Below are 27,188 nucleotides of genomic sequence, written 5' to 3'. Positions count from 1 at the left end.
AATCAAAATTTTGAAGATACTCTTTATTTCAAAACGTGGGATCAACTCAAAATATGAGCCTCAAGGACCAAGGTATATTGGAACCAAATATTTAGAAGGCAAGCAAGGTCACCATTATGGCAACAAGCCTCACATGGACAGGTAGATGTTAGAGAATGATGGCCAAGACACAGCTAAAGCTATGGCACATTCACAAATAGATTCATCCTTGCTTGTCTAATTCTCATGCATGAGTAAGGTGCATTCTCCATACCTCTAGTGATGCATGCCTTCTCCAGAGTCAGTGCAGGATCTGTCTGTGTGCATGCAAGTCTTTGAAAGCCTGCTTCCTGGCAAAATTTTACCATAGCTTACCCGCAAAAGCCTTCAGATGACAAATTCCTTATGCTACCTGTACATCCCGAAAGTCATTTCTGAATAATAATTATAACTGCCAAGATTTCTATAATCACATAAAAGAATTCGCTTGTTCATTATTTTAATGTCAGTTAGCTGTCTGTGAGTAAACCTCGCTGAACATAGCTGCATAGCTGGTGTCCAAAATGTGAAATTGGTAACCTTTAGAGGCAGGGGTAACCTTAGACCAAAATTAGAACATGAAACAACAACGGAAGATGTCCTAGGAAGAGTTGAGCAAATTCTTCCCTAATATGCACCAAATAGGGATAGCCTGACACACTCTTGCACAGGAGCCCACATTTTCCCACTATTGCAGAATTGTCAGAAACCCAAACCACATTCAGAGCTAACATGGGAAATGCCTGAATCTGAAAAGTAACCAAAAGAAATTCTATCAGGGAAAGGAGATGGGAACTGAAAACAAATTTGACAGAGTCTTTCTGTCAAAAAGCGCATTGAGTCTTCATTACTAGAATGTGCACAATCCTGTGGGAATTGCTGCATATTTATATGCCTTAACTCTTTTCTTGCCAGTCCTTCTTTGGCTGGTTGAACTGCTTCTGTTGTTGTCCCAGCAGAAGCCACTGAGCAGCAAGCCTCAAGAGCTGCATTCATCACAGTGACAGGAGAGGATATACCGGTAGGTGGCAGTGAGTCGCATGCCCCCTGAGCAGCGCAGACGCAGAGCCTTCAGCTTGGAGGTTTGGGGCCGACAGCAGTGACAGGAGGAACGGAAAGGTTGCTTTAGGACAGAGCTGAAGGACACCAATGGCTCCGAGCGCGATGCCTGGCTGCAGTGCCCCTCGCATCTAGCCAGGAGCACCATCTGAAGAAACAAGAGGAGAAACAAGACGAGGTGGTTACTCTGCAGATGTCAAAATCTCAGCCAGGTACCACTGCATCCTTTGGAAAACCCTAATATTGGCCAATTTCAGCTAGGTTGGCCTAGTGGTTACACATTGGAATCAACTGGTAAACCTAAAAGAGTATGTATGAAGAGATGTATCTCAGTGGTAGGACACTTTTCTAGTATGTCGAAGGCCAGGGGTTCAATCCCCACTACAGGAGGTAGCCAGTCAACACCAGCCCCAGCTCAAACCATTTTGAATTAAAACACTTGGGGTAGGGCCCAAGTTTTCATGATCTCCAAGACTCTTTAGGTGACTGTGAAGTACATCGAGGGCTTAGAACCACTGAACAAGATCCAACACCATGCTGTGCAGAAAAAAAATCCAGAAACAGGCCTGGTAATGTAGCTCAGGTGGGAGAGTGCTTGCCTAGTGCACATGAAGCCCTGGGCTCAGTCCCTAACATTATACAAACCATGTGTGGTGGTGCACACATGTAATCATAGAACTTAAGAGGTAGAGGCAGGAGGATCAGGAGTTTAAGGTCATCGTCAAATACATAGTGAGTTCAAGGCCATCGTGGACTGGCACCTTGTCTCAAAAAATAGAAAACAAAACAAATATCCAAGAACAAAGTAAATTTCTACTGAAATTTATTGACCCAATGTATTGCAGTTATACCAACAACAACATGCATAAAGCCACTGCAAATTGAAATCTAGGAGTAAACAGAGAGTGACTGGAAAAAAAATTGTTCTATGGGGAATAGATAAACAAAAGGAATGTGGTCTCTTGAGGAAGAAAAAGGAGTAAGCTAATCGATGCCTAGGAAGAAATATTCTAGGTGCTGCAGCTTAGAACAAGAGGATGAAGTAGAGACAGGGTATGTTTGGGGGGTCTGGAGTACACACCTATGGTTATACCTTTAAAAACAGCCTATGATTTGTTCAATTTAATGAGAATCTTCAGAGTCATTTAGATCAAATTCAGTTTGATCCTCTTTATTTCTAAACTTTTGGGACAATCTAGTAGAGGTTGCATGTTCTTAATAGTAGGTAGACTTTGATAATAGTAAGCAAATTAAGATTTTGATTCAAAAGGACCGAATTTATCCTCAGAAACATGCTCATACAGAACATTTTCCACACAGCTTAAAAAGATGGACAAAAGGCTCTTTTTTTAAGAGTGAAGAAATGTTTGTCACCTGCAGCAGGTAGAAAGAGCACAGGAAATATTTCCAAAGTAATGTCCTTCCCAGACAAAGGAAGCCTATGTATAGTCATATTGGAAAGCATGTTAGGGGCGGGCACATTCCTGAACAGGCGGAGTATATGAAGAATATTCCTCAGCACACTCAGTTTAAGGTCATAGTTCAAGAAGGAGAGACATTAGACAAATTGCTGGACATGATCAGCTCAAATTCATCTATCAAGTGTATATTCAAAGGGTTAACATGGTGGCCAAGAACACTTCTTGGCATGTTTAGTTTGAATTGTGAGGGTGGTGTATTAAGTATACTTGTTCAGATTTTTCAAAACTTTTGCCTGAAATGAAAGGAAAAGGTGTATTAAATGTGTTGATATGGAAATTTGCCCCTTCAAGGTCAAAAGGCATCTCATTTTTATGTCCCGTACAAAGATCCTGCTATCCTAGGGATGGAAGGCATAGTGGGGTAGAGCAGGGCAGCTTGATTCATGAAGCTCTATAACCTTATAGTTTGGGAGTTAGCAGTTAAAATTAAAGAGTACCTAACAATGATCTGATATCATCTTATAGGGCAAAATTAAATACCTAAAGATTAAAAACGATAATGGCAAGCACATCTTTCCAAAAGAGGGAAAGGATGACTTTTGAAAGCTATAGTCTATTAATATTTTCCGAAAAGATGCTGGGGGTAAATTCAACAATCAGTTAGCAAGTAGGAAGGGAATATGGGATCCTGGGGGTGGGGACAGCAGGACTAAGGGAAGAAAAAGTTCGACTTCTACTAGACTCACATTATTTTCTGTGAAAGATCACAAAGGGAGAGAGAAAGTGGCAACTGGGAGTTGTTTTATGCTTATTAAAGCTTTAGGTTGTTTGCTCTTCAAAATGACAAGCAAGATAAACATCATCTCAAATGGATTTGAGAGGTTTGACTGTAGGTCTGTAACACATGGGCAGGGCCCAGTGTCTACTCCCATCTTTCTGCCAGTACATAGGAGGGGCTACTCAATACCTCACCTTGAAACAGTGTAAAATTTGTTGCTCTAATCCAGCTCTGTTAGAGATTTAAGCAATAATTTAGTCACGTTCTAAAATGCAGTCTTTAGCAAGCAGGTTTGGTCCAAGTGGCTTAGCAAAAGTGTTCCACCAGAGAAAATTAAGAAGGGTCAAAGACAGTGAGGCGCATCACACCCCAACTAGACACATACATGTAAGTCAAAAACAACCCTAACTAACAAGGCTATTAGCTGTCCATAAAATGTCCAAGCCTGCAATATAGGGCAACTTCCACACAAGCAGATCTAATTGTGATTTCAATTTCGTTGAACATTTTCTGGGATGTCAAGCTCCTTGTCCAGCCCACTGTGAAGTACAAGATCTCTAACACTGAAGATTCTTGGTCTAACTCTAGTGGGCTTAGCCCCTTTTCTTTAGGAAGTAGACCTTCTGCACAAGAACACGTATCATGGCTGCCCCTAGCCTTCAAAATAAAACCCAAACTCCTGAACAGGAGTCAAGGTATTCTATGCCCCAGGTGTCAAGTATCTTCTCAGTCTGACTGCTGTTCTCATCACCCACTCCCGGCTCCAGTAAAGCTTAACTACATAGGAGTCCATGAGACTGCCCCCAAGTTCCCCTGCCTCTGTCTTTGTACATGTCTTCACTCACCCAGAAATGTCCTTTGCACTTGGCTCTGCCTCATGAAATCCCCCCTATATCCCTTGGTAGCTTACTCAAACACACCAGAGTAATTAATGGACCTTGGTGCTCTTAACATCCACACACATCCACAACGACACAACAAAGCCATCTTTATAATGTGAACTAGACATGCCCAGAAGCATCCGTTTCTACTATTTTAACCCTTAAAACATATGCTCCATGACTTTGTGCTGAGCATGCCCAGAAATGTGTCTACTATCTTTCTTTCTTTGACTTGAAAGATCTCAGGATACACATCAGGAGCAAGATTCATCCATGCCATTTTTCCCATTCCTTCTCTCACCATCAATCTCAATATATAACTATTCAGCACATGTCCAAGAATCCAGTTCAACCTTGAAACAGTCTGTGCCAGGCTGAGGTCAACAACAAAATGACAACCGGGGGAACAAAGTGGCATGGGAGTGGTGGGAGACTTGAACAGTTGGGTGGGGAATCAATTCATTCCAACTGGAGTCTGGTACTGTCACATGGGCCACAGATCAAGCTGACATGAAGAAACATGTGCACACAGAACACTTAGCTTCCCTGGATCCTGTTTACCTGCAAGCATTATGAGGGCCAAAACATTCTCTTCTTTTTTTCCTTTCTAATTTTTCTGTCTCTACACGGTGCCTGCATGTAATGGGCATTCAGTATATATTTGTTCTTATTTTAAAAATTAAGTCACCTCTCTCAAGTGATGAATTATGTTATACACTCAGTGTCCCTAATTCCCCTCATTCTTTCTGTGAGCTTCTTGGGCATCAGTACAGGATGGCTCAGAGATTGTAAGAGCTCCCTCCCAATACCAAGGCTCAGTCCTCGCCATAACAAATCACTTCTCTGGGAATTTTGGCAGGCTTTATCACCTGAATTCATCTCTTTCTTCTGTTTCTACCTATTGTCAAACCCTAATCCCCGTACCTCTTCACCTCTTGCTGCTCCTCTGGTCCTTAAGGGTTCAGGCTATTGCAACCTGATTATGCTCCCTTGCCTGGGGCCACCATCTCCTACTTCTCACCCAATTCGAACTTTACATATCTGCCCTGCCGATTCACTTTTCCACCTTGGGTCCCTGGTAAGGGTGTGGAACTCACCCCTGCATCTCTTCCATCCACCTGGTGAGGGAAGCCAGCCAGCAGAGTCTGTTCCAGTTTTATCCTCCCTCCCTCTTAGCAGACAGCACTGTGGCTTACATTTACTTTGCTCTTCTGCCTTTTCCATAGCCCATTCCCACCCCCATATCCAACAGAACCATGAGAGTTCATTTTCCTAATCCTTTAAGGCTGTGAGGATCTAAACAGTTATTGAAGTTTCAATAGTGACTGAAATAGAAAAGTGAGTTGAAACACCTGTCTAGTTTATAACTTCATCATCAGGATCATAAGAGCATTTATTAAATGTCTATTGTATGCCAGGTACTGTGCTGGCTGCTTTACAAATATTACCACCTCAGGCAAGAAGCTCCATTTGCATGGGAAGAAACTGAGGCACCAAACAATGACGTAGCTTTCCTGAAGTCACCATTTAGAAAGCTATGGAGCTAGAATGGAAAACAGATCTCTGCTACCTCGGAGTCTTTAACGTGCTCAGCCCATTTCCTCTAACTACAGACCTTCAGCCTGTTTGCTCTATGGCCTTTACTCAAAATTTCTGGGAAATTTGGTCTTTTGGGAAGATTAGAAATGAATGTGCCACTCCGAGGACCTTTTGGAATCAGTCTCTTGAGGTAACACCATTAATAATCAAAGCGATGGCCACTCTGTTCTCCTTGGTGAATGTGTCTTTTCTGCCTGACTCTTAGTTAGTCCCTGAATTTCTAGGAGAGGGGTGACAGGACCAGAAACTGGCCAACTGTGATTTCAGAGCCTCAGTAGACAAGAGTCCCACTGAAGGTGTCCAGAAAAGAATTTCTATTACCTCCTTTTTTCCAAAAAAAAAAATTACAGAGTAGAAATCATTATTGCAGGCAACTCAAAAGCTTGGCTTGGAGTCTGCACAATGCTTCCTCCATTCTTCTTCCATTTCTTAAATATGAGAAGCCAGGTACTGGAAAGATCATCCCTCCAAGGCAGACATTGCCAGTCCTGGCTCTATGGCATCAAGCAACCTACTTAATCCTTTTTTTCTAGGTTTAGGTTTTCCTTACTTGTAAAATGAGAATGAAAACGCCTGCATGACAGGTTTGTTGGCAACCATCAGTGCATATGTTGTAAAGTGTCTGACACAGATTAGGTGTTCAAGTCAGTGTGCTCCTTTCCCTGGGTCACATGGACCTTCCATCTGTCTTCACAAGGCCAGACACTGGATACATGTAAGTCTGGAGCATTAACTGATAGGCAAACAGTAGACACGTATCTAGTAAATAATGGCCTTGACCATGATGCTGAAGAACAATGTTTCTGGAGATGAAAAATCTACCCCAATATCTTCTTTCTAAGCATAGGCTAATATTTTATCTCAATATTTTGAAGGAAAACAAGTTCATTTGATGTGATCCATCGGAAAGATTATCAGCCTTAGCCTCTGAAAGTTAAGAACTATAGAGTATTCTCAAAAGAAAATACTTTTCTTCCGGATACAAAAGGAAAATTTAACCCAGAAAGGGTCTGGGTAGTTAAAATTCTTCCAGGCATATTTAATGGCCAAAAAAGGAAGGTTTATAATTACAAGCACCATTTACATAAAACCATTGCTATATTTGGGATAGTTTGGGATGTTTGAAAACAGATTGTTCCCATGAAATTACAAACATTTCTTGTGTTATCACAATTTTACACTGCTATTTGCTGTGGCATTCTGAGAGAAGCAAAGGTGAACAACAATAGGCTAGAATTTGTTCCTAAAAGTCATGTTCAAATCTTGTGAGTCTGAGTTAAATGGCATCTCTTCCTTGAGCTTCCTTCTGTAAGACAACATGCTAGTTGCTTATTTTCCCAATTTTTCCAGATTATTTTCGGTGTGTGTGTGTGTGTGTGTGTGTGTGTGTGTGTGTGTTGCTGAGGATGAAATCCAAGACCTCACACATGCTCCGCAAGTGCTCTACCATTGAGTTACTTTCAAGTTTTTATCTAGACTCCTTTTTCTTATATAGTTCTTCCTCTCCTCACAACGACACTTTCTTTACATTTTAAATTGAAATCCCTTTTTTTTCTTTAAGAGAAACATGATTATACAGGACAGGTCAACAAAGGGATAAATCATCCATGGACTAACAAACACTATTAGCAGACAGTATTAGTACTGTCTGCTTCTTAAGTGGAAAAAGCTAATAATTGCTCTCGCCAACCTTACTTGAGCCTACAATTTCTAAGCAATCATGGTTATAAAAATGCTTCTCTTATTTTTTCCACAATTTGTTTTGGTTGCTGTTGTTTCTGCTGTTTGTGTTTCTGTGGTGGTGGAATGGAACCCAAGATCCTATACATGTGAGACAACTACCCCACCACTAAGCTGCACCAGCTCCTGCTTTCGTTTTCCTAAGAAGGAATTTTAGCCTTGCAAAATTTATATTCATCTAATTTTTTCTTTTTGGTTTTGTTCTTCAAGTACAAATAAGATCCAAGACATTTCTTAAGTAGAAAATCTCTAGTTATTTTCCCATAGTCGTAGATCTTATTAATACCGTGGTTAAAGTGATTAACTCAAATTTGATCCTCTCAAACTAAAACAGCAATCTTCCTTGGGCTATAATCACAGAAGTTATGGAAATTTTAAAAGCAGACTGAAATCATAACGTTTTGAAATAGAGGGTGGAGAGATTGATTTCTATGGCCTTAAATTCTCCTGGTTCATTATTTTAAAATTTTTAATTATACTGACAATTTAAAAAATACTTGCCATATGAGAATGTTTAAATATATTTTTTTGTTTGTTTCTTTTTTAGTCTGAGGACTAAAGAGAAAATCTTTGAGGTTGAGCTAAACAAATTGTTATTTACCAAGTGTAGACAAATTTCATGCATGTGACTGGAGCAGTGACAGTCGTGAGAACGCTCATTTGGAATCTACTCCTCTTCCATCGTGTCTTCCTTCTGGGTGGTCTATGTGGCTGGCAACTCTTGGTGGTCTTTTATTCGTGTTATTACTTTGCACACCTTGTCTCAGCACTGAGTCATGGGTGACCAGCACAAGAAGCAGTCCACCTACACCCAGCAAGAATGAACTGCTAACCAACGTCAAGTGGTAAATGATCAAATTGCCATCCTTAGTTCTGAAACCATTTTAACATAAATGGTTAAAGTGGCACATGGATGAAAGCTCAGACCACACAGCCGGTTCCCAAGTATTTCATCAGCAAACTGTCTGAAGAACACTCCAAGAAATGCGATCACTGCTCAATCATATTCCCTGCCTGCCCCTTCTCTTTGTTGCTGGTGGAGGTAGAAGGAATTATGATAGCTTGAAGGTTTTATTTTCTTTCCTCTTTCTGCATATGTGTATGTGATATGTATGTGTGCGCAAGTGTATATGTGCACATGTGCACAGGTACATGTGGAGGTCAGAGGTTAATGTAGGGTTTGTTTTTCAATTGCTCTCTACCTTACGTTTTGAGACAGAATCTCTTACTGAGCCTGGAGCTCACCATCTGGGCTAGCAAGCCCCATGGATCCTCCTGTCTCTGCCTCCTCAGCCTTAGGATTATAGACATGTGCCACCATGCCTGGGTTTTTTACATGAGTTCTGGGTATCCAAACTGAGGTCCCCACTTTACCCACTGAGCCATCTCCTCAGCCCCTATTTTTATTTTTCTTTCTTGAAAATGAACATTACTGCTCATGAATTTCCAAGTCAGGGACAGAAGACACCCTTACAACAGACAAGCTGTACATGTTCTCCATTAGGATGACTAGAGCTGCAGTTTGGGCTCTGATCATGGTTCTCCATTTCCTGACAAAGAAATAGGGCTGCTCTTCTGTTAACAAAGAAGGAAGGAAGTATCCTCCCAAAGACCTTGGAGGGACCTCCATCTTACCTTTGAGCTACACTTGTACAATGGGTGACTGATCGAATCGACATAGTGGTGCCTCATGCAGCGTTGAGGGTTCGAGTCCATCAGGAACGAGGTATCTGTTTTGCTGTCTGTATCTCCCATTATGGCCAGCAGGGAGAGCATAGAAATGGATGCAGCTAGTACATGATTTCTCATTGTTGTAAAGGGAAACGTCTCCAGAAGAACAGCAGAGGGAGACACAGGACCAAAAATTGGAAATGCCTTCACCTCCTAGGATCCAGTTCCTTGCAAGGCAAGGACAGGATCTGCCTGAAGCGTTCTGGTTGTCATTGTCCTTTGTATGCCGGAGTTTTGTCTTACTCTTTACACTTGCAATCCACCATCAGATTATCTGCTGCACAGCTGGAATGAAAACAGAAATTATTTTCCCCAGAAATATTTACCCAGAAACACCTATGGAACACAGGAGATAGGAAATCAAATATTTTAATGTAATTTTGAGTGAGAAGATTGGTTTCTAGAATGTTATTAACATGAGCTAGCATCCATTTCACTTCCCCTCATTCTAGTGCTTAGGCCATATATTTTTAACCATTTGGAGATGGATGCAATAGTTCAGTGGAACCATATGTTGATTTTAATTGCTAGAGCCCATGGAGGAAGCCCATGTTTCTGGCCACAGCATAACTAAGTTGGGTGGTCTCATCGTTGTCTTTGGTTGGCAGGGTAAGGGGAGTTTATTCAGATTCTCTGGAAGCATTGGTATCAACAGCAGCTTACAGGGCTGGAGAAGAGGCAGGTCAGCACTAATGAACAGAGGCCATAGTTCAAGGGAGCAGATTTTCCATTTCCAAGTCCATGCCCACCCACCCACCTAATTTTCCACTTTTGTGTTCTGGACTCATCCTGTTTTTGTTTTAAGTCCCATGCCACCCAGCATCAATGGCCAACTACATCTGAAATCCACATTATGCTAACTGGCCTCCAGCATGGTTAAGGAAGCACATGTGTATTTCCCAATAGAGTTACAGATTTCTGCCCAGCCTTTGTAACCAAAGCCCACAGTGTAATTTGAACAAGAAAGTGGTCGTTGGAGCAGATACTTACCATTAAAGTGGGATTATGCTGGACTGAAGTTCCTGAAATTTGCTTTGTTCTTTTAACCATACGTCTTGGTCTTTGACTGGAGTCCAGATATCTACTCAAATCACCTCACTGATGCTTTTCATTATACCAAAAGACACAGAGTACCAAAAATATTTTTGAAACATTTAGGAAAATTGAGAGAACCTGACCTTACATCCCAAACCAAAATAATGGGATAATTAAAGCTTCAGAAAAACTTTCAAAGGTATTTCAGACCAAAGTTTGATTGTTTTGTTCATAGTACAACTATTTTTTAAACTTCCTATTCATGAACAGTCTGGATAAACAGGGTAAAGTGTAGAGATGATCAAGATAAGAAGTTCAAGGTGGTATAAGTCAATTTTGTTTTGCTGTATCAGAGTGTGGCCTCAGATTCACTTAGCTGTAATTAACCATCTTGTAAATATGGGAAAGGGGGTCCTGCATGGAAGAAGGTGTGTGCAATAACACTTTTTCTGAGCAGAGCATCCCTGGTAATAGCCAAGGCTGAGAGTCTGTGTTTTCGGAAAGTACTATAAATTGTAGAAAGAGCAGGGACCAATAATGAGAGGGCCCACCTGCACTAAGTCATGGGACCACCATTAATCAACTGTGGCACCTTGCACAGCTCACTTAAATTCTTCCAGCCCTTTTCCTCATCTACGGGGTAGAGGAATTGATAGAGATAGCGCCTGCTGTCCCCTCCTGCTCTAAAATGCCAGCACTGAATAGCAATGGATTCAGCTAGCTCCATCTCCCACCTCCATATGCAGAAGATAATCTTAAAGTCGAGAAGACTCTGCTCTCACTTTTCTTTATGTACATGTTAATGGCAACATCTTATTAAAATGGATCAAGCCTATATCCAAAGATCTCAATGGGCAAAGGCTGCATAAAAATATTTATTTGAAGGGTGATTGGATTTGATCAGTGCATGCAGTATAGCAATATCACACTGACGCCCATTAATATATCCAATTACTATGTATTAGCAACAAAAACGAGTATATGGAAAAATATTTTAAATTATCTTTATAATTTATGTTTTTCATATACACCAGACTCTGAAATTCACCAAGACTTCAGCTCAAAGTGCCAGAACTTTCTTGGGGTCCATGTTCAGAGAATACACTGTTACTAACCATTTCCTGCATTTCAATATGACTCAATTATCCCAAGTGGTTATCTGTCTCTTTGAAGCCTTAATTAGTTTCAGAAAAAGAATTGATTTGATTTCTCTTTCCACCACTCTAGTCTACAGATATTTCCCTTAGGAGTCAATGGCAAAAGGATGAAGGGAAAAGCAAATATTGCAATCCTGGCCCTCCTTCCCCAATGCCAGTAACTTCCCTTCAGAGCCATGGCCAGGAGGGACTGTTAGAGATACAAAGAAAATTAAAGAAAAACAAGTATGGCATGAAGGAAAAATCAAGCGACACCAGTAACAAATCTCTGCAGATATGTAGGTATGGTTTATTTGTTGACATTTCTATTAGCGTCCCAAGAAAGAGAATTCAAAGAGCCCTTAAATGTAGAAGATGAGCTCTGAGCCTCATTTAGGAGAATTTAAGTAAGCTGCAATACTTTGTTCAATCAGATTTACAGCTTCCAAAGTCTGATGAATAAGTCTATAGGAAGACAGGCTCATTTTGGAAATGGTACAGTATAAATTGATACAAACTTGGCGATATCATTTTTTAATTTTTTTGAGACAGAGTCTCACTGCATATGTGTGGCTGCCTTAGAACTTGCTATGTAGACCAGGCTGGTATCAAGCTCATAGAGATCCACCTGCTTCTGCCTCCTGAGCATTGAGATTAAAGGCATGTATCCGCACACCTGACACCAATATGTTTTAAAAACGTAAATGCAACAGTTTAGATGCAACAATTCTACTTCTTCAAAATATACTGGATATGAAACCATATAAGCACATGGCTATAGCAGTTTAACAGTGGAAGTGGCACAAAATATCCACTGATAGGGGATAGGTTAATCATAGCGTGCTATATTCATAGACTGGAATGCTAACTAACTGAAGAAAGGTACAGAAACTTGGTAGAAATTTGCATTAAAACAGCGAGGGATGGGAATATATATTTACATTTGCAGAGGGAGATTTTGGGAGGAATTTCTAGAAGCATCCTGTTTCAAGGAATTCCTTGGTCGTTGTCTCCAAGGAACTAATGATGCCAAGCATGGTGTCATGCACCTGTAATCCCAGCACTGAATAACATTAGGTGGGACAATCATGAGTTTGAGGCCTGCGTAGGCTACATAAGAGGACCCTGTCTCAAAATGCCAAGCAAACAAACAAAACAAAACAAAACAAAACAGAATCAAAGCCAACCAAACCAACTCTTGAGAGAAAATCTTTTCACTAAATACCTTTTGGGTTTTGAGATTTTTGAATTTGTAAACATAGCATCTATTCAAAATTTCATTAAAATAAATAATGCTTTCTCCTTTGTAAACATCAGCTTACAACTGGTAAGCCAATGACTGTTCAACTGTGCCATCGTGTTCTAATAATATTCTATTTTTATTTTTTACGAACATGAGGAGATGGCCTATTCTCTTTTCTTAGTCAAATATTCTCTGGGGTGGACTATTCAGTTCTTCCACACTACTTCTATCTGGTCACCATCCTGAATTTAAGCCTTTCCCCTGAGAAGATATTTTTTGCAAAGCAAATACTATGAAGTTTATACTGATAAATAAATATTAATATTACATTCAGTGTAGCTCTGTGAACTGGTTTTCTTGTGTATGGATATGTGTTACACATACCTGTTCATGTAGGTGTGTGCACATGTGGACAGGTGTGCATGAAGGTCAGAGGTCAATGTTGGGTATCGTCCTCTATTGTGCTCCACCTTACTTTTTGAGAAGGAACCTCTCAGTGAACCTGGAAGTCATCAGTTTGGCTAGGCTGGCTAGCCAAGAAGCTCCAGGGATGCTCCTATCTCCATAGCCCTCCCCACCCAGTGCTGGGGTAATAGACCAAGCCACCATGCTTGGTCTTCCGGTGGGTGATGGAGATCCTTATTCACTCCAGTCCTTACGCTTCAGCAGCAGGGTCTTTGCCGACTGAGCCATTTCTCCCGCCCTGTGAACTCGCTTCCTTTTTTGAGGTGAGAAGCTAAACTCAGAAGTAGTAACTAACGATAAAAGAGTGACAGAAAAAAAAAATGTCACTTCACTTCTAGTTCCAAGCTATTAACTTTCACAAGGTGTAATATTTGTATTCATTTTCTACTAAACACCAAAACAATAATGTAAGCAATGTTAAAATGCTATAGAATTCACCAAACATTCAAAATGAAAACTAAGATCTTTGCAACATAACTGTGGAATTTGATTTTTTTTTTGAGATGGGGTCTCACTTGGGACCCACTCGAGGTCCCAAGGAGTGTTAGAAATTACAGGACTGGGGCTGGAGAAATGGCTCAGTAGTTAGGAACACTGGTTGTTCTTGCAGAAGACCTGAGTTCAAATCACAACACCCACATGGCAGCTAACAACTGTCCGTAATTCCAATTCCAGGGGATCTGACAACCTCTTCTGTCATCCTCAGGCATTGCATGACACAGGTTCACTTACATACATGCAGGCAATACATGCATACACATAAAATAAAAAATAAATAAATAAAATATTTTAAAAAGTAATTACAGGACTATACCAAAACATCTGACAACACCTGAGATTAGTGTTCTGTTTTGCTTTTGCCTTAAGTATTCAAAGTGAATGAGCCAATACTGCTGAGTTGAAGAAGAAATAAAAAAATAAAGGCTATGAAAGGAACAATATTGAGTCAAGTTGTGGGGACATTGTGTTGGTCATGCATGCCTAGGTGAGAATCTGCAGCAGGGGCACAGACTTACATGGGGGAAAATGAAGAACTAAGGAAATGTACACTAGTGGAATCCTTGCTTTCTGACAGCTTAGGAGTACCTCTGCATTATGGGGACTTCTGTCATTTTCTTGAAACTGAATTAATTCATTTGTCTTTTTTTAAGCCATGTGTAACAACCCCAAATGCTGGCTATCAGGATTTAAGACCTCAACTAGCCAGCTGAGTAAGTTAAATAAGAAAGTTCTCTTGCTGAACTCAGTACACCTGTGGCCTCTGTGTTTCAATACAGTCTCCAAGATCTGAACTTGGCCACAGTACAGAGACGACGTTCTCATATCTCCAGTGCAGAGTCTTTGTAGCAGGAGAGGCACGCAGTCCAGTGTGCCCAACTTTGGAGCTACCCTCCAAACACTACCAGTGGAAAAGAACAACTGCTGCCCAGAGTTCCCCACCTGTCATTCTCATCGAAATAATATAGCAGCCTCCTGGGTGAGAGATGGTGTTGTGCCTACAGATCAGCTCACTCTTGGGTTGACATTCTGCCTGGCAGAGAGTAAAACACTGGCTTCACCCAAGTGATTCCAGAAACAAAGACAACTGGCATGTACTAAGAACAGCCTTATGCTTGCCCTATGTGCCAGGCAAAGGAGGGCAGTGCTTTATTATCCATAGTTCTCCCTGGGCTGTTTTCAGTACTGAACTAGGTTGGTGTTCCCGCCCATGGCTTCTTTCAATAAATATTCATTCAACACATATTCATGCATTGTGCACCTACTATGTGACTCCTTTTGTTCTGGCAGATAAAACATATAGGATCGGGGTGTTAGGGAGCACAGATCACATCCCAAGGCCCTGGGTTCAATCCCTAACACCAAAAAATGTAAAAAAGGGTGGGGGGAAAAACAAGTCCTGCCAAATAGCTCTACTGCAAAGAATCTTGGCTTGTTACTTTGCTGTGTCATCACAGCACTGACACACTCCCATTTACCACCTAATTCATATCTAACATGCACTGCCTCGTTTCTCAGATCTACTGCAGCAGATAAAATACAATGATTTTGGAATGGACTCCATGTATCAAACAGAATGATTTGTTGTTTATTACAATTTTTAAATTCTCATGAGCCAGAAATAAGGTAAAGATGGTTGAACACAGAGTCAAAGGAATTGCAAAGAGAGAAAAAAATTAAAAGAGTGTCAGTGTGGAAGAAGACTTGCTACTAGATAACACTTCATACAAGAATTGGGAAAACAAGAAATGTTGGGTCTTATTTAGAGAGTGCAAAGTATTAAGTAGCCCCTTCCCAGGAACTCAAAGAATTCCAGTGGGATCTAGTCAACGAGAAGCTTTGGAGAATAAGTCAGATGCCTCTTTCCAAGGCACTTAATTTATAAACTGTAAACAGCATGTTGGGTTGTGTAAAGGATCCCCTGCAATCAATGAATGACTTAAGATGATTCCTATCTGACACTACATGAGTAGCAGCCAAGAAGCGAAGACTGTACTGACTCTAAAGCAGTGGTACTTGATTAAAAAAAAAAAGCTGTCAGGCCCACAGGAATCTCCAAGGAGGGGCAGCCACAAGGTCAGTCAGGACAGTATGGCTCTTGCCTCTTTCATCTCATTGTGTCTGTTCTACAGTAGGAGGCAGTGACTGTTTCCACAGTGCAACCTTAAGAGAGAGGACAGCATCCTTGCATTTAAAACAATGGTCCTCATGTTTATGATAGGTCACTGTGTTCCTACAGCTGCAGGGCTAGACAACTGTGGCAGAACTCCACGGGGGTGGGAGGGAGGTGATGGAGGAAGAAAAGAGAGGGGAAAGTGAAAGAGGAGGAGGAAGATAGCCAGGGAAAGAGGCTGTGGATCACAACCCTAGGGCAGGTAAGGGTTCTCAGACAAAGGGAATACAAATAACTTGGTTGGGGGTGATAAACCAATGTAAGCACACCCCACCTGTGTGTGTAAGTCCTTGGGAGGAACTTCAGTGGGAGGACTTGACCTTGAGCCTAACTAAAACTAAAATACCTGACCTTCGGGCATTTGTTGGGAATCCGAAGAACCTCTCATCATTATCTAGTCTCCCACTTACCTTACTGGAACCTTCATGTTTCCTTCCCAAGACCCATTACTATCTGTTAGTGTCCTGTAACCTCAAATTATGCACTTACTTGTCAGAAACCTACAGAACATTCTCTGCTATGGCTTGATCTGATAAAAGAAGGGTAATCTGATGGTCCTCAGGCTAAGTCATGCCCTCCCATCATTGCCTATGTGAGCTTTAACAAGTCATATATTTTCTCTGTGACTCAAGAGTCCTTATCTATAAATCAATGAATTGGCCAAGGTATGTCCACAGCTTTGTCCATTTTCAATAGTGTCTGACTCTTCCGAAGCTTCTCAGGCTTAGCATCTGCTCTGAGAATACATAGTCCCTCAAGCAATCCTACAGCTTTGTTCTTCAAGGAGTTAATGATTACAGATGTGTCCAAGCACATCCTAATGAGGTGCCTGAGCCAACACTGAAGGCCAAGCTATAAGAATTCCTCTTCCATGAAGCCATTTGGGTGGCCTGAAATAAAAACAGTCTCTGATAACTAATAGATTTGGAGCTTGCAACTTACTAAATGTAGTTCATAAATTAATAATATTCTGGGTTTGTTTTTCTTCTTTTATTTCTTTGTTTTTGTTATGGTTCTTTTGAGACAGGCTCTCCCTGCCTGGCCTAGAATTCACTGTGTGGACCAAGCTGGCTTTGAATCTGTGGGTGATCCTCTCATTCCTGCCTCCTCAACGCTAAGATTATAGGTTTGTGCCACCATACCCACTTCATGCTCCGTTAGTAATGGAAATCACTGAGTGTTTAACCAGTTTCTATTTCTCTTAAAGCTGTCTTAAAGTTTGTGCTTTTTTTTTCCAGTCTCAACCAAAGCACAAATCAGGAGAGGAGAAAAGTCAAGGACGATCAATCATACTAGAATTAGACAAGACTTCCATTTAACAATGGAGATGATATAGGCTGTGTTCTACCTGCTTGTTCATTTCTTTTAAAAATATTTACTTCTTATTTTTATTTTCTTGTGTATGAGTATATTGAATGCATGGGTGTAAGTGCACCCATGCAGTGCAATGCCCACAGAGGTCAGAAAAGGGCATCAGATTTCCCTGGAACTAGATTCAAACCTGGCTCTTCAGCAAGAGCAGCCAGTACTCTTAACCACTAAGCCATCTTTCCAGCCCTTGTTGCTTTCTTTTGAATGACCTTTAGTACCACACTGAGTTGTAGCAGCAACTACTCAGAGCTTAATGGACCATCTCCAGGGCTCTGGCACAGGAGAGGAAAGGGCATTTGATCAGCAGACTCATCTTCTCTGCAGGAATAAATGAGTAAGATCCCAAGGGTCAAGAACAAGTCCCTTTTTTTGGTAAAATGTATGCTGATACTCTACGCTAAGAGATGGACAATCCTGAAATCCTGGGCTAGAACTTGAGTCTAAGAGTCAACCAATGTGTATGGCTGTAGGATCCTCTACTGGGCATCTTTCAGCTTCTGTAATTTCCATGGAAAGACTCATTCTGAGTTCTTCATGGTTAATGTCACTAATTGACTTTTAGAACATACATCTTCCACAAATTGGAAATGAACAGGTCTGAGTACCAGAGTATTGGGAAGCACTTTTTTGTTGAAATCTTTTTCTCTGGAGGTTTGGATTATTTCTCTAAATCTAGTCTCTGGACTATGAGCTGTGACTCGTATGGTGATGAACTGTCAGAAAATGCTTAAGGGGGGACTTCCTCTGGTACTACAAATCACCAGTAGCTCTGAACACAGAGCTCCAGTCCAATCTTTCACGCAAAGGGAATAAAAATAAGCAAAATGAGGCTGGATATGCACCTCAGTTGGTAGCATGCATAAAGCCCTGGGTTCAATCTCTAGCACAACACAGAGCATGCATGGTGACGTATGCCTGTGATTCCAACACTAGGAAGGTGGAGGCAGGAGGGTCAGAAGTTTGAGGTCATCCTCAGCTACATAGTAAGTTCAAGACCAGCCTGGCTTTATGAAAATACTTCCAAGCCAGCCCCGGTTGAGCAGGACTTTTGACTTATCTTTGCATAGATGGAACTGGTAAAAGAAAGGAGCCAGGGGCTCCTCCCAAGCCCATGTGACCCCTGAGGAACACATCCTCAAATGACCTAAAGAGTAAAAATAAATTGGTTTGTCTGGGCCAACTGTAGGGTCTTAAACACCCAAAAGGAAAGTATAACCAAAGATTCAAGGGATCAATATAATTCTTTAAGAGTCCATATGTATAGCTAAAGGCTACATAACAAGAAACAATGGCAGACAGGAGATACCTTCCTTTGAGTTATTGGCCAGGGTGGCCCAAGAGACTCCCAGACAGTAACCCAGCATAGAACTGGGAAAATGAACAGCAGACCCCAATCTTATCTAAAGGAATATTGACAACTGATTGCTGCTAGATGAGGAACAGCTGATCTCCCTAAAACAAGGCTCTCTAGATTGGCTGATTAGATTCAGCAGATGGACAAGCACTGGGGAATGGCTGGGGGCACCGACAACACAGTGGGCAGTAACAGGGATTACAGAGTATATGGGCTCTGGGGGCAGGGGGCAGAGCTATGGGAGGGTACCATTTGGGATGTGGGTATATAGATGAATAAGATTGGGATGTTCTGTGTGAAATACACACAAAATATCAACAAATTTTTAAAAAAAGTTATATTTGAGGAAGAAGCATAAAAATTTGCTTCATGTTAACTAGTAGAGGTGAAAAACATTACCATTGAAATCTACCTAATGACTTTATATACATGCTCAGGTGCCAAGGATCTCGGAAAGTAACAGACTGTGAGTAGTAATAATCAGATACATAGAAATTAGAGACACGTGTGCAAACATCTAAGTGTAAGTTGCATTAAAAATGAGTTTTTTTCTGTATGAAACTGTATATTTTAAAATGAAATGGAGATCTTTTTTAAGGGTTAAACCCTCATTCAATTTTATATCTTATAGGGTTTATACTGAGTTCAATATCGTATAACTGTATTAATTCAACTGTGAACCTCAAAATTTACAACCAATTTTGAAAGAGATGCAGCTTTGCTCTGGAAACTGTTATTGAATATGTTAATGCTGTAATGAAATGCTTCTTCTAAACATGTGGTTATTAAATAAATAATTTTTAAAAATTTAATTGAAAAAAATGAGAATGTGTCTTTGAAATGCAAACAACAAACAAGCAGAGCAGAAGCCTCAGAACTAACAAAAGAGAAGAATGTTTCTGGATGCCTCAAGGCTGCCACAGCTTTTTCATTTATTTTCAAATAACAGTATTTCCAGAAGGGAAGCTACCCTTTATTTTACTCACTCCCTCCTAGGAAGGGAAGTTGCATGTGAATAGCAAGATACAAGCTACCATTCATTCATCTTGTTATGTTATGATCTTTCAGAAATAAAGCAAGAGAGTTTTGAGAAAGCCACCCAGAGAGCACAGTCTTGTCAAAGCACATTTTAAAGATCCGCCCTCCCTGTGGAAAAGATGGCCAGGTGTTCTGGGGCCGCTTGCACTGAAATAATTCCATATTTGCTCTGCCCCTGACTGCTGGCTATGGCATGGCTTTAGAAGAGAGATGACCAGTGTTAGCTTGGGTCCCAGCTCCCTTTCACTCTGAAGTCAAATGAGTGTGTTGGCTTTTCTTCAAAGTGTCTAGCAAAAGCGTTCCCAAAGCTGCACTGGGATCTCCTCACCCAAACCACACTCTGGAATGGTCGGGAATGATCTCACCCAACAGCTGGAGGGCCCTCAGTTAGGAATGGGGCCTAAACAATAGGAGCAGTTCAATCTTCCCATTTGCCATTCAATTTGCCTTTTCTGTCCAATGGTGGGATTTAAATACTGAATTCAAATCAGAACACTCCTAGATGCAGGCCTGTGTGAAAGGGGACAAGGGGTAAGAAACATGTTTCCCTGTATTGCTAATCACCATGAACCTGTTGGTATTCTTCTTGCCCTTTGTTTTGTCTCAGCGTTGTGCTAGGGATAGCTATGCTTTTAGATTGCCCGCCCGCCTGTCACAGTCCTAGTCTGCAGCCTTTGGACTCCAAACCGCAAAATAAAAATGTATGTTCTGCAAAGGAGTCATTTTCCATAATTGAGGAGGGCAAGAGGGGATCACCAAAATGCATCAGGTAGCCCCTTGAATTTTAAAGAAATGTGAGACTTTGACTAAGGGTCGAGCTTCTTTGATTCTTTACATCTGTGTTAGGAACGTGTGTACCTATGTTTTATCTGGTGATGAGCAAGAGGGATTTTTTCACTTGGGAGGTTGACCTCTTTTCAAGTAAAGGCGGCAACTTTAAACCCATTCCTGGGAGAGAGTGAGTGAAATGAAGGGAACCTTTCCCTTTCTGAAATTGAGCTATTTTAAAAAATTGAAAGGGCTGTGGCTGATTTTAACATCAAAAATAATCTTTTCTCCTTTTCTTTTGTTACTTCTTCTATGACCTCTCTCTCTATTTTTATTTTTTATTCCCTGTGGATGAAAGGATGGAGGGGACTCCAGGTTTGGGGCTATTGTTGCTTTGCTGTACTCAAGAAAGTTTACCCCTGAGCATCTTCTGACAGTTTGTCTGCTTCCTTGAATGTCTTAACCTGTTGCCCTTCCATTTTTAAAAGATACTGCAATTACTTGGATCAAGGCTTAAAAGAAAAAGTCAGGATAGAGCCAAGCCTTGGAAGAGAGCAAATTCTCTGAATAAGTCTTAGCTTTTGTGGAAAAACAAAAACTCTTACAGTAAGCTACCAGTCAGCATTCGTGTCCAGATTTTGACACGAGAATGAAATGGACTCCAATTGGATGAAATCCTGATTATAATCGCTCAGGATCTCATGCCAACTGAACTTACCCATTCTTTGAATCTTGTGAGTCAGCACTCTTTCTAACAAGAAAGTAATTGCTCCAAATTGTAAACCTCTTCTAGCCTGTTAGGTTCAGACAGCTGAAAATGGGCCTAGGAAATGTGACACTTAGTAATATATACCTAACCATCAGGTTCACAGATGCTCTGATGAAGAGCACAGTCAGCATGAATGGTATGAAGGAAACTATTGCCAAAGACCCAAGAAAGCAACTTTGCAGATGTGAGGGGAGCTGGCCTCAGAAACAATGATATTGGCACAATCCTTCTCAAAAACTCAAACGTGTGGGCGTGTGAATTTGCACAAGGCAAACCTGCAGAGCCCAGCTAGTGTGCATTCATTTCAGTCCTAGCCTCCTGTGTGCTGCCCACACATTGGGTCTCTGAAGGAGTCCTCAGCCTTTGCCTTCTCCTGGCATCATAGAAGTTCCTGATTATTGACCGGTTGTGTGAGGAGTGGGTACTCCTGACTGGAAAGCTGCCACTGGCCGGGGCAGACAAGGAAACAGGAATGCTCTTAATGTCCTCCCAAAGCAAACCTTTGATGGACAAAAGAATGGTTGTATTTTTACTCTCTCTCTCTCTCTTCATGCTGCCAGGCATCTTTAAATAGATCCTCTAGCCTAGGGACTTGTATGGAATAATTCATATCAAAACCCAAGAAGTGGCAGTGAAAGGGAGGTGGTTTATTCTCTCTCTATCTCTAATCTCTCTCTCTCTCTCTCTCTCTCTCTCTCTCTCTCCTTGTCAAGATTACAGGAAAAGTCTCATTTTAATCCAACTATCTTACATTTTTCCTTTTGGGTCTTTTAATGAACTTTAGCTAATTTGGAAAAGACACTCAAAGCCCCCAGGAAAAGAAAAGGAATAGGAAACTGCCTTGTAGATTGTTCTTTAATACCTTTTGCTCCCAGGAACATTAGCAGCATCTTTTCAGGATGCTGCCCAATGCGGGTCTTTTATGAACTTTTCTAATTGAAAAGTTCAATACTTTCTCTTTGAAACTGGTGAACCAAATTGCTGTTCTTAGCTAAAGAGAAATGAAAGAAAGGAAGGGAGGGAGGGATCAAAGGAGGGAGGGAAGAAGGGGAGAAAGATGAGAGGGAGGGACGGAGGGACGGAAAAGACAGCTCCAAGCCCCATATATTTTCAGTGCACTCAACCCAGGAGGGATTTCTCAGTTCTTCCTTTCATGAAACAGTTCCACAAAGACATTCAGGTCTAGGCTGGCCAAATTAGAAGCCCTGCCTCCTCTTTCTGTTTGGGTAGGAGAGACATGGTGAGGATACAGAACGGGGCCAGGGCAAGGCCCAGAGATCCAGAGATCTTTGTTCCAAGTCACTTGTTTCTCCCCTTGAAACAGAATAACCACATTTCTCTTAATGTGGGCCGAAGTGCATCCAGGCATTCCCATAGCGCCCCCACCCCCAGGCCTTTGCTGGAGATGTCCGGGTCACTGTGATGGTATGCTTGTCCCTGCCAGCCCTGCTCTCCACGAGCCACGTGGCTGCTCCTCTCTGTGAGTGGGTTCAGGCTCAGGGCTACAAAAAGCCCCCATATCCTATCAGCAGGGCAGAACTGGTGCCAAGAATGACATCCTGGGAATACTATGGAGATGAGGAGACCTCATGGGCTGTTCTCCCCGGATGGAACAGGACCCAGGCTGTCTGGAAAACAGACAGAGCAAAGATCAGCTCACAATGGAAGGAGCTCAGGGGAAGGGAAAAGGGGCTGAACTGGGAACAGTAGTGAGGGAAAAAAAAAAAAAAAAAAAGAACAAAAAATGAAAAGCCACATGCCGCCCAGGAAGATTCCAGGGAGCGCAGGAGGAGGTGGCAGGAATCAAGTACCCAGACATGGCACTGCCAGCCTAGCTGGATTCTTTTCTGTATTAGATTATGGGAAAGAAAGAGGGGAAATATATAGCCAGCCAGCTGTTCAATGGCTTACAACCTTGCTTTTATTGTCTGGGTAAGTTGGTGAGGTGGGGCATCAGAAGAATTCCAAACATACCACCCCAGAGAAATTTTAATATGTTCCACAGTGTCGTACACGAAGAGGAAATGACAGCTGATCACAGCCAGGACAGGCCACAGCCACTCGCACCCTGGAGCTCACCCACCCTGCCAAGGCCCTGCTTCCCCTCTCACTGTTCAGTCCTCACAGTTAGTCCTTCCACCTGCCTCCCCATCCTCACTGCTCCTGCTGGCCTGACAGGATAAAGTGGCATTAACTGACAGTCATGGAAAAAGGTGAGCATGAGCAGAAAAGCCAGGGCCAAGAAGTTGAGGGCTGCCGGCAGGCACCCTAGAGAGTTAGGCATTTTAATTCTACCAGGAGGATTTTCTGCTGATAAGCAGCAAATCAAGGTCCCTGTTGATGCTGTCTTCAGTGGTTTTCCCCAGCAACCTAAACGTGTAACCAAAGGCCTGGATGGATTATTTGAAAGCAACACTGTGTGTGGTTGAGACAGAGACCTGGGTTTAGGGACCAACATCCGGCCACTTATCCCAGGGCCAATTTAGGCCAAGCCCAGAGGTCATTGGTTTCCTCAGTGTACGGAATGGGACAAGTAAGTGGTGGGAGACAGTGACTACATCTTCCTCTGTGCATGTTTCTAATTCAATGATTCATCAAATGGCCCTGATGTCAGCTGCTGAGGAGGTGACTCACACCCATCCCCTGATAGAGACGGCACGTGGTCCCTCCCAGAGCATGCTCAAGAAAACGGAAGAAGGATAGTTGCTCTTTTCCCAGACTGCTTCTACCCTATGCAACAAGATCCAGGCCATATTAGCTGTGTAAGTGAGATACACCCAGGGTCTGGTGTAAAAGGCTGAAGAGGAGAGCCCTTGATTCTAAATAGAGAGGAAAAAATCCATTTATAAGTGAGAAGCATTTCAAGTAAATCTAGAACACCAGCAGCTACTTTAAATCGTTCTTAATAAGCAGAAAGTTCTTGCCCAGTTACCCATTGGCAAAGCCCATTTCACTTCCTAAATCCAACTGGAGAAAGAATACGAACTGAAAATAAAGGTGTGGGACAATGTCCCAGTCACCTTTGTATCCATTAGGACAAGCATAGTGCCAGGCACACTGCAAATGCATAATAAATATTTATTAAAAGAATGTTGGAATGAATTATTAATCAGGAAGAATAACAGTATTGGAATTGTGAATTCTTGAAACAGTAAAAATCTCTAGGCACCATTGGTGGCTATAATTCTGAAAAAGTCACATTTTTCAAGGGCCCAGGAAAATAAATGAGTTGGAGATTGTTAAATGTATTGAAAAATGATTTATTTTTCCCCTGACAGTGTCATTGGAACTCAAATTAAGATTGAAAACTCTGCAGGCATGTTTCCATCTGTGGGTGTCAGCTGCTTATGCACAGTCATAATAAGAAGGCCTCAGCCAGTTCCTACACTACCTGCACTAAATGTATTTTAAAAGAAATGATGCAATATATTGCATCTTTTGTGTTCATTCTCATGTAATGGCCTGAATAATAGTTTAAGAAAATTGCTTTGAGTCATCTAAATGTTTTCCTGAAACTTATAGTTTAAAAAAAAAACATCATAGAGTATTACAATACAATTCATAGTAGTTTTTGCAGTTTTTCCTGATTAGTGAATCAGTTGCAAATTAGCTCCTTCAAATGTCTGATTTTTATTCAACTATGCTCCTTAGGCTAGTTATTTATGAAAATCAGAAAACTTCCCCATAAATCATATCCCCGCTCCACAAAGAACGCTGGGCAATAGAATCCTAAATTTCACTTCCAGAAGGAGGATTCGTGAGAAGAAGATGAGCAGATACTTGCACAAAATCTAAATGCTCATTCGAGAAGCAGTTCTGCTGTTCAGGCTGTATTGGGTTGACACCCACCCTCAACACTGTCTTTGACATCTCTGTGCTTCCGCATGCACCTGGTATAGCTAATGTGTTGAAGCAATTTGCCATGCCACTCCTTTTAATTAAAATACACTAATATTAGAACTGGAAAGAAGCAAGCTCTGCAGCAGCCATATCTTCTGCTAGCAATGACAGTTACAAAGTACACGGGGTTCCCATCTTGCCAAATAGATTGCTTTACTGCACCTGAATTTCAGTGTGTGTGTGGGGGGGTGCTCCTTTTTCATGGAGGCTTATCTGGGCTTGTCCATTACAATGAGCCTCAGTTACTGCGCTTTCTGAGTCATTAACATTCCGTACACAATCAAACTTCCCGTCCCTCAAAAAACAGTTATGCCCAGGCCTCCTACAGCTCATTTGTTCAATTGCTTTCAGGAATTGGAAAGAACCCTCTGAATATTCCTCAGGTGTCTGTAGGAGTCTTTTCTCCAGATCCTGGTCCTTGTGCCGTTGGGAGCATCCTTTCCCTGTTACTTCTTGGATATTGGAGCATTGGTCGTGCTGTAGGGACAAGCCGACTACTAAAAATAATCCCTTGCAATAAAGCCAAGGCAAACAGCATGCATTTCCTCGGACCTTTTGCCCAATCAAAATCATACAGCAAACCCATCCTCATCACTCCCGGATGCTGCCGAATGCATCTATGGAAGCGAAGTTCCAGTGCGCGAGAGAAGAGTGCAAAGGATCAGCATGACACAGAAAGCTAGGCATAAATGTTGCCTATTGTTTGAAGTCTTTCTGAGCACTCCGGCACAGCCCTGGCAGGAGATCAGCCTCATACATAAGTAGTAATAAAAGTAAACAGTGCACGATTAACCTCACAGGCTCGCCTGTGTTAATAGTGCCCCCATTGTAAGTGGGATGAAGGCGGTGGGGAAGATATGGGGCTTCACGAATCCAACTCCGCAACTACTGCGTCTCTGTCCCCTTTCATAGGGTCAGATATAAGAACCATTCCAAAGTTACAGCTAACTACGCAGAGAGTTTGAAAAGAAAATAGAAATCAACCCCAAAGATATTTTCGAGCTTCTCTGGGACGCTCCCTGCTCTGTCACAGACTTCAAAGACCCGTTCATTTAAAAAACACAAGGCTAGCATGCTACAGATTAATGCAAATTAAAGTAATGCAAATTTAAGTGGTATTTAAAGGTTGTCTCTTTGTCTGCAAGGAGGATGAAAGGCTCAGTTTGGAAAGAAGTAATTTCCTAGGCAAGCCGTCAGCGCTTGTTTTCCTGCTTACCTTGGGGGAAACGCAGGGCTCCTTTCTTCTCAGACTTTTCTGAGAGCTAGAAAGAGGTCCTGTTACTTCCAAATGCTTTTGTTCTTCTGTCCCTCTGTCACATGGCTTGCCTTTTATATTTGCAACACACAAAAGTTAGGACTGTTGTTTAAGCGACACAGGGAGAGAGAGGGAGAGAGAGAGGCAGAGAGAGGGAGAGAGAGAGAGAGGGAGAATGTCAAATGGAAAAGTGCCATTGCAGGCATATATCAATCAGGCGTATGGCCGCAGCAGCACAGGAGCAAACGGGAACGCCACGGAAATGCGAGGCGCTGGTTATAGGGGACTCGCAGCCTCTGCCCACTGCTCGGCTCCCTTCCACTGAGCATCTTACGATGGGAACAACGGACTAGAACACGGAAGTCCCCCCCCCAATACATTCTTTTTTGTGTGTGTTCTGACAATAAATAATAAGAGACTAAATGAATATTCTTGAGTTTAATTCTTTTGCAAGTATGTGGCTGCCATAAAGATGTGCAGTTGGCAGTAGAGACACATGGTTTGGGAAATACAAAGACACGGTGGCATTCTGTTAACGATTCAGCAGCTGACTGGGATGAAGTTGAAATGCTAAGCAAGAGGGGAAAGATGGACATCAGTAATCTTCCTCAGGCTATGCTGGCAAGCAAGTGCAAAACGCTGCCCTATTTTATCACGATGTGCGTGGGTAGTGAGAGTTCTTTTTTTCCAAGTTGTTCATCCATTAAATGATTTTTAGCAGCGTATACACGATTAAACCCACAGTGGCACTTTAATAAGCGCCTTCACCAGCATCAATTAGCAGGGAAACCCTGTCTCAAAAAAGAAAAAAAAAAAAAAAAAAAAAAAAAAAAAACAACAACTTTGTAATGGATTTAGAAACAATGTGAAAGGTTTGGTCTGTGACTCCTTGAGACATGGGAGGGTGTGACTAACAGGTAAGGCCAGCCCACCACATCACAATTAGTAGAAAGTGA

The 27,188-nt window shown here is 41.7% G+C and overlaps 1 protein-coding gene across 2 annotated transcripts; it reads right to left on the bottom strand.

Moving 5' to 3' along the window:
* Ndp (norrin cystine knot growth factor NDP) lies at nucleotides 1-26,540 on the bottom strand. Of its 2 annotated transcripts, XM_008831074.3 has the most exons (4): nucleotides 26,194-26,540; nucleotides 10,218-10,331; nucleotides 9,132-9,512; nucleotides 1-1,225 (listed from the first exon to the last, which is right to left on the bottom strand). In XM_008831074.3, the coding sequence occupies exons 3-4, from the start codon at nucleotides 9,303-9,305 to the stop codon at nucleotides 998-1,000; spliced, it is 402 nt and encodes a 133-aa protein (XP_008829296.1). In that variant the 5' UTR covers nucleotides 9,306-9,512; nucleotides 10,218-10,331; nucleotides 26,194-26,540; the 3' UTR covers nucleotides 1-997. The 2 variants fall into 2 exon arrangements, with proteins under 2 accessions (XP_008829296.1, XP_008829231.1); XM_008831009.3 differs by lacking the exon at nucleotides 10,218-10,331.
* Between the last annotated feature and the right edge of the window lie 648 nt (nucleotides 26,541-27,188).

The sequence above is a fragment of the Nannospalax galili genome, unplaced genomic scaffold (genome assembly GCF_000622305.1).
Source record: "Nannospalax galili isolate Female #2095 unplaced genomic scaffold, S.galili_v1.0 scaffold2350, whole genome shotgun sequence".
Classification (NCBI taxonomy): domain Eukaryota; kingdom Metazoa; phylum Chordata; class Mammalia; order Rodentia; family Spalacidae; genus Nannospalax; species Nannospalax galili.
The sequence above is the reverse complement of the archived record's forward strand: the minus strand, read 5'-3'. Positions and strand labels throughout refer to the sequence as shown.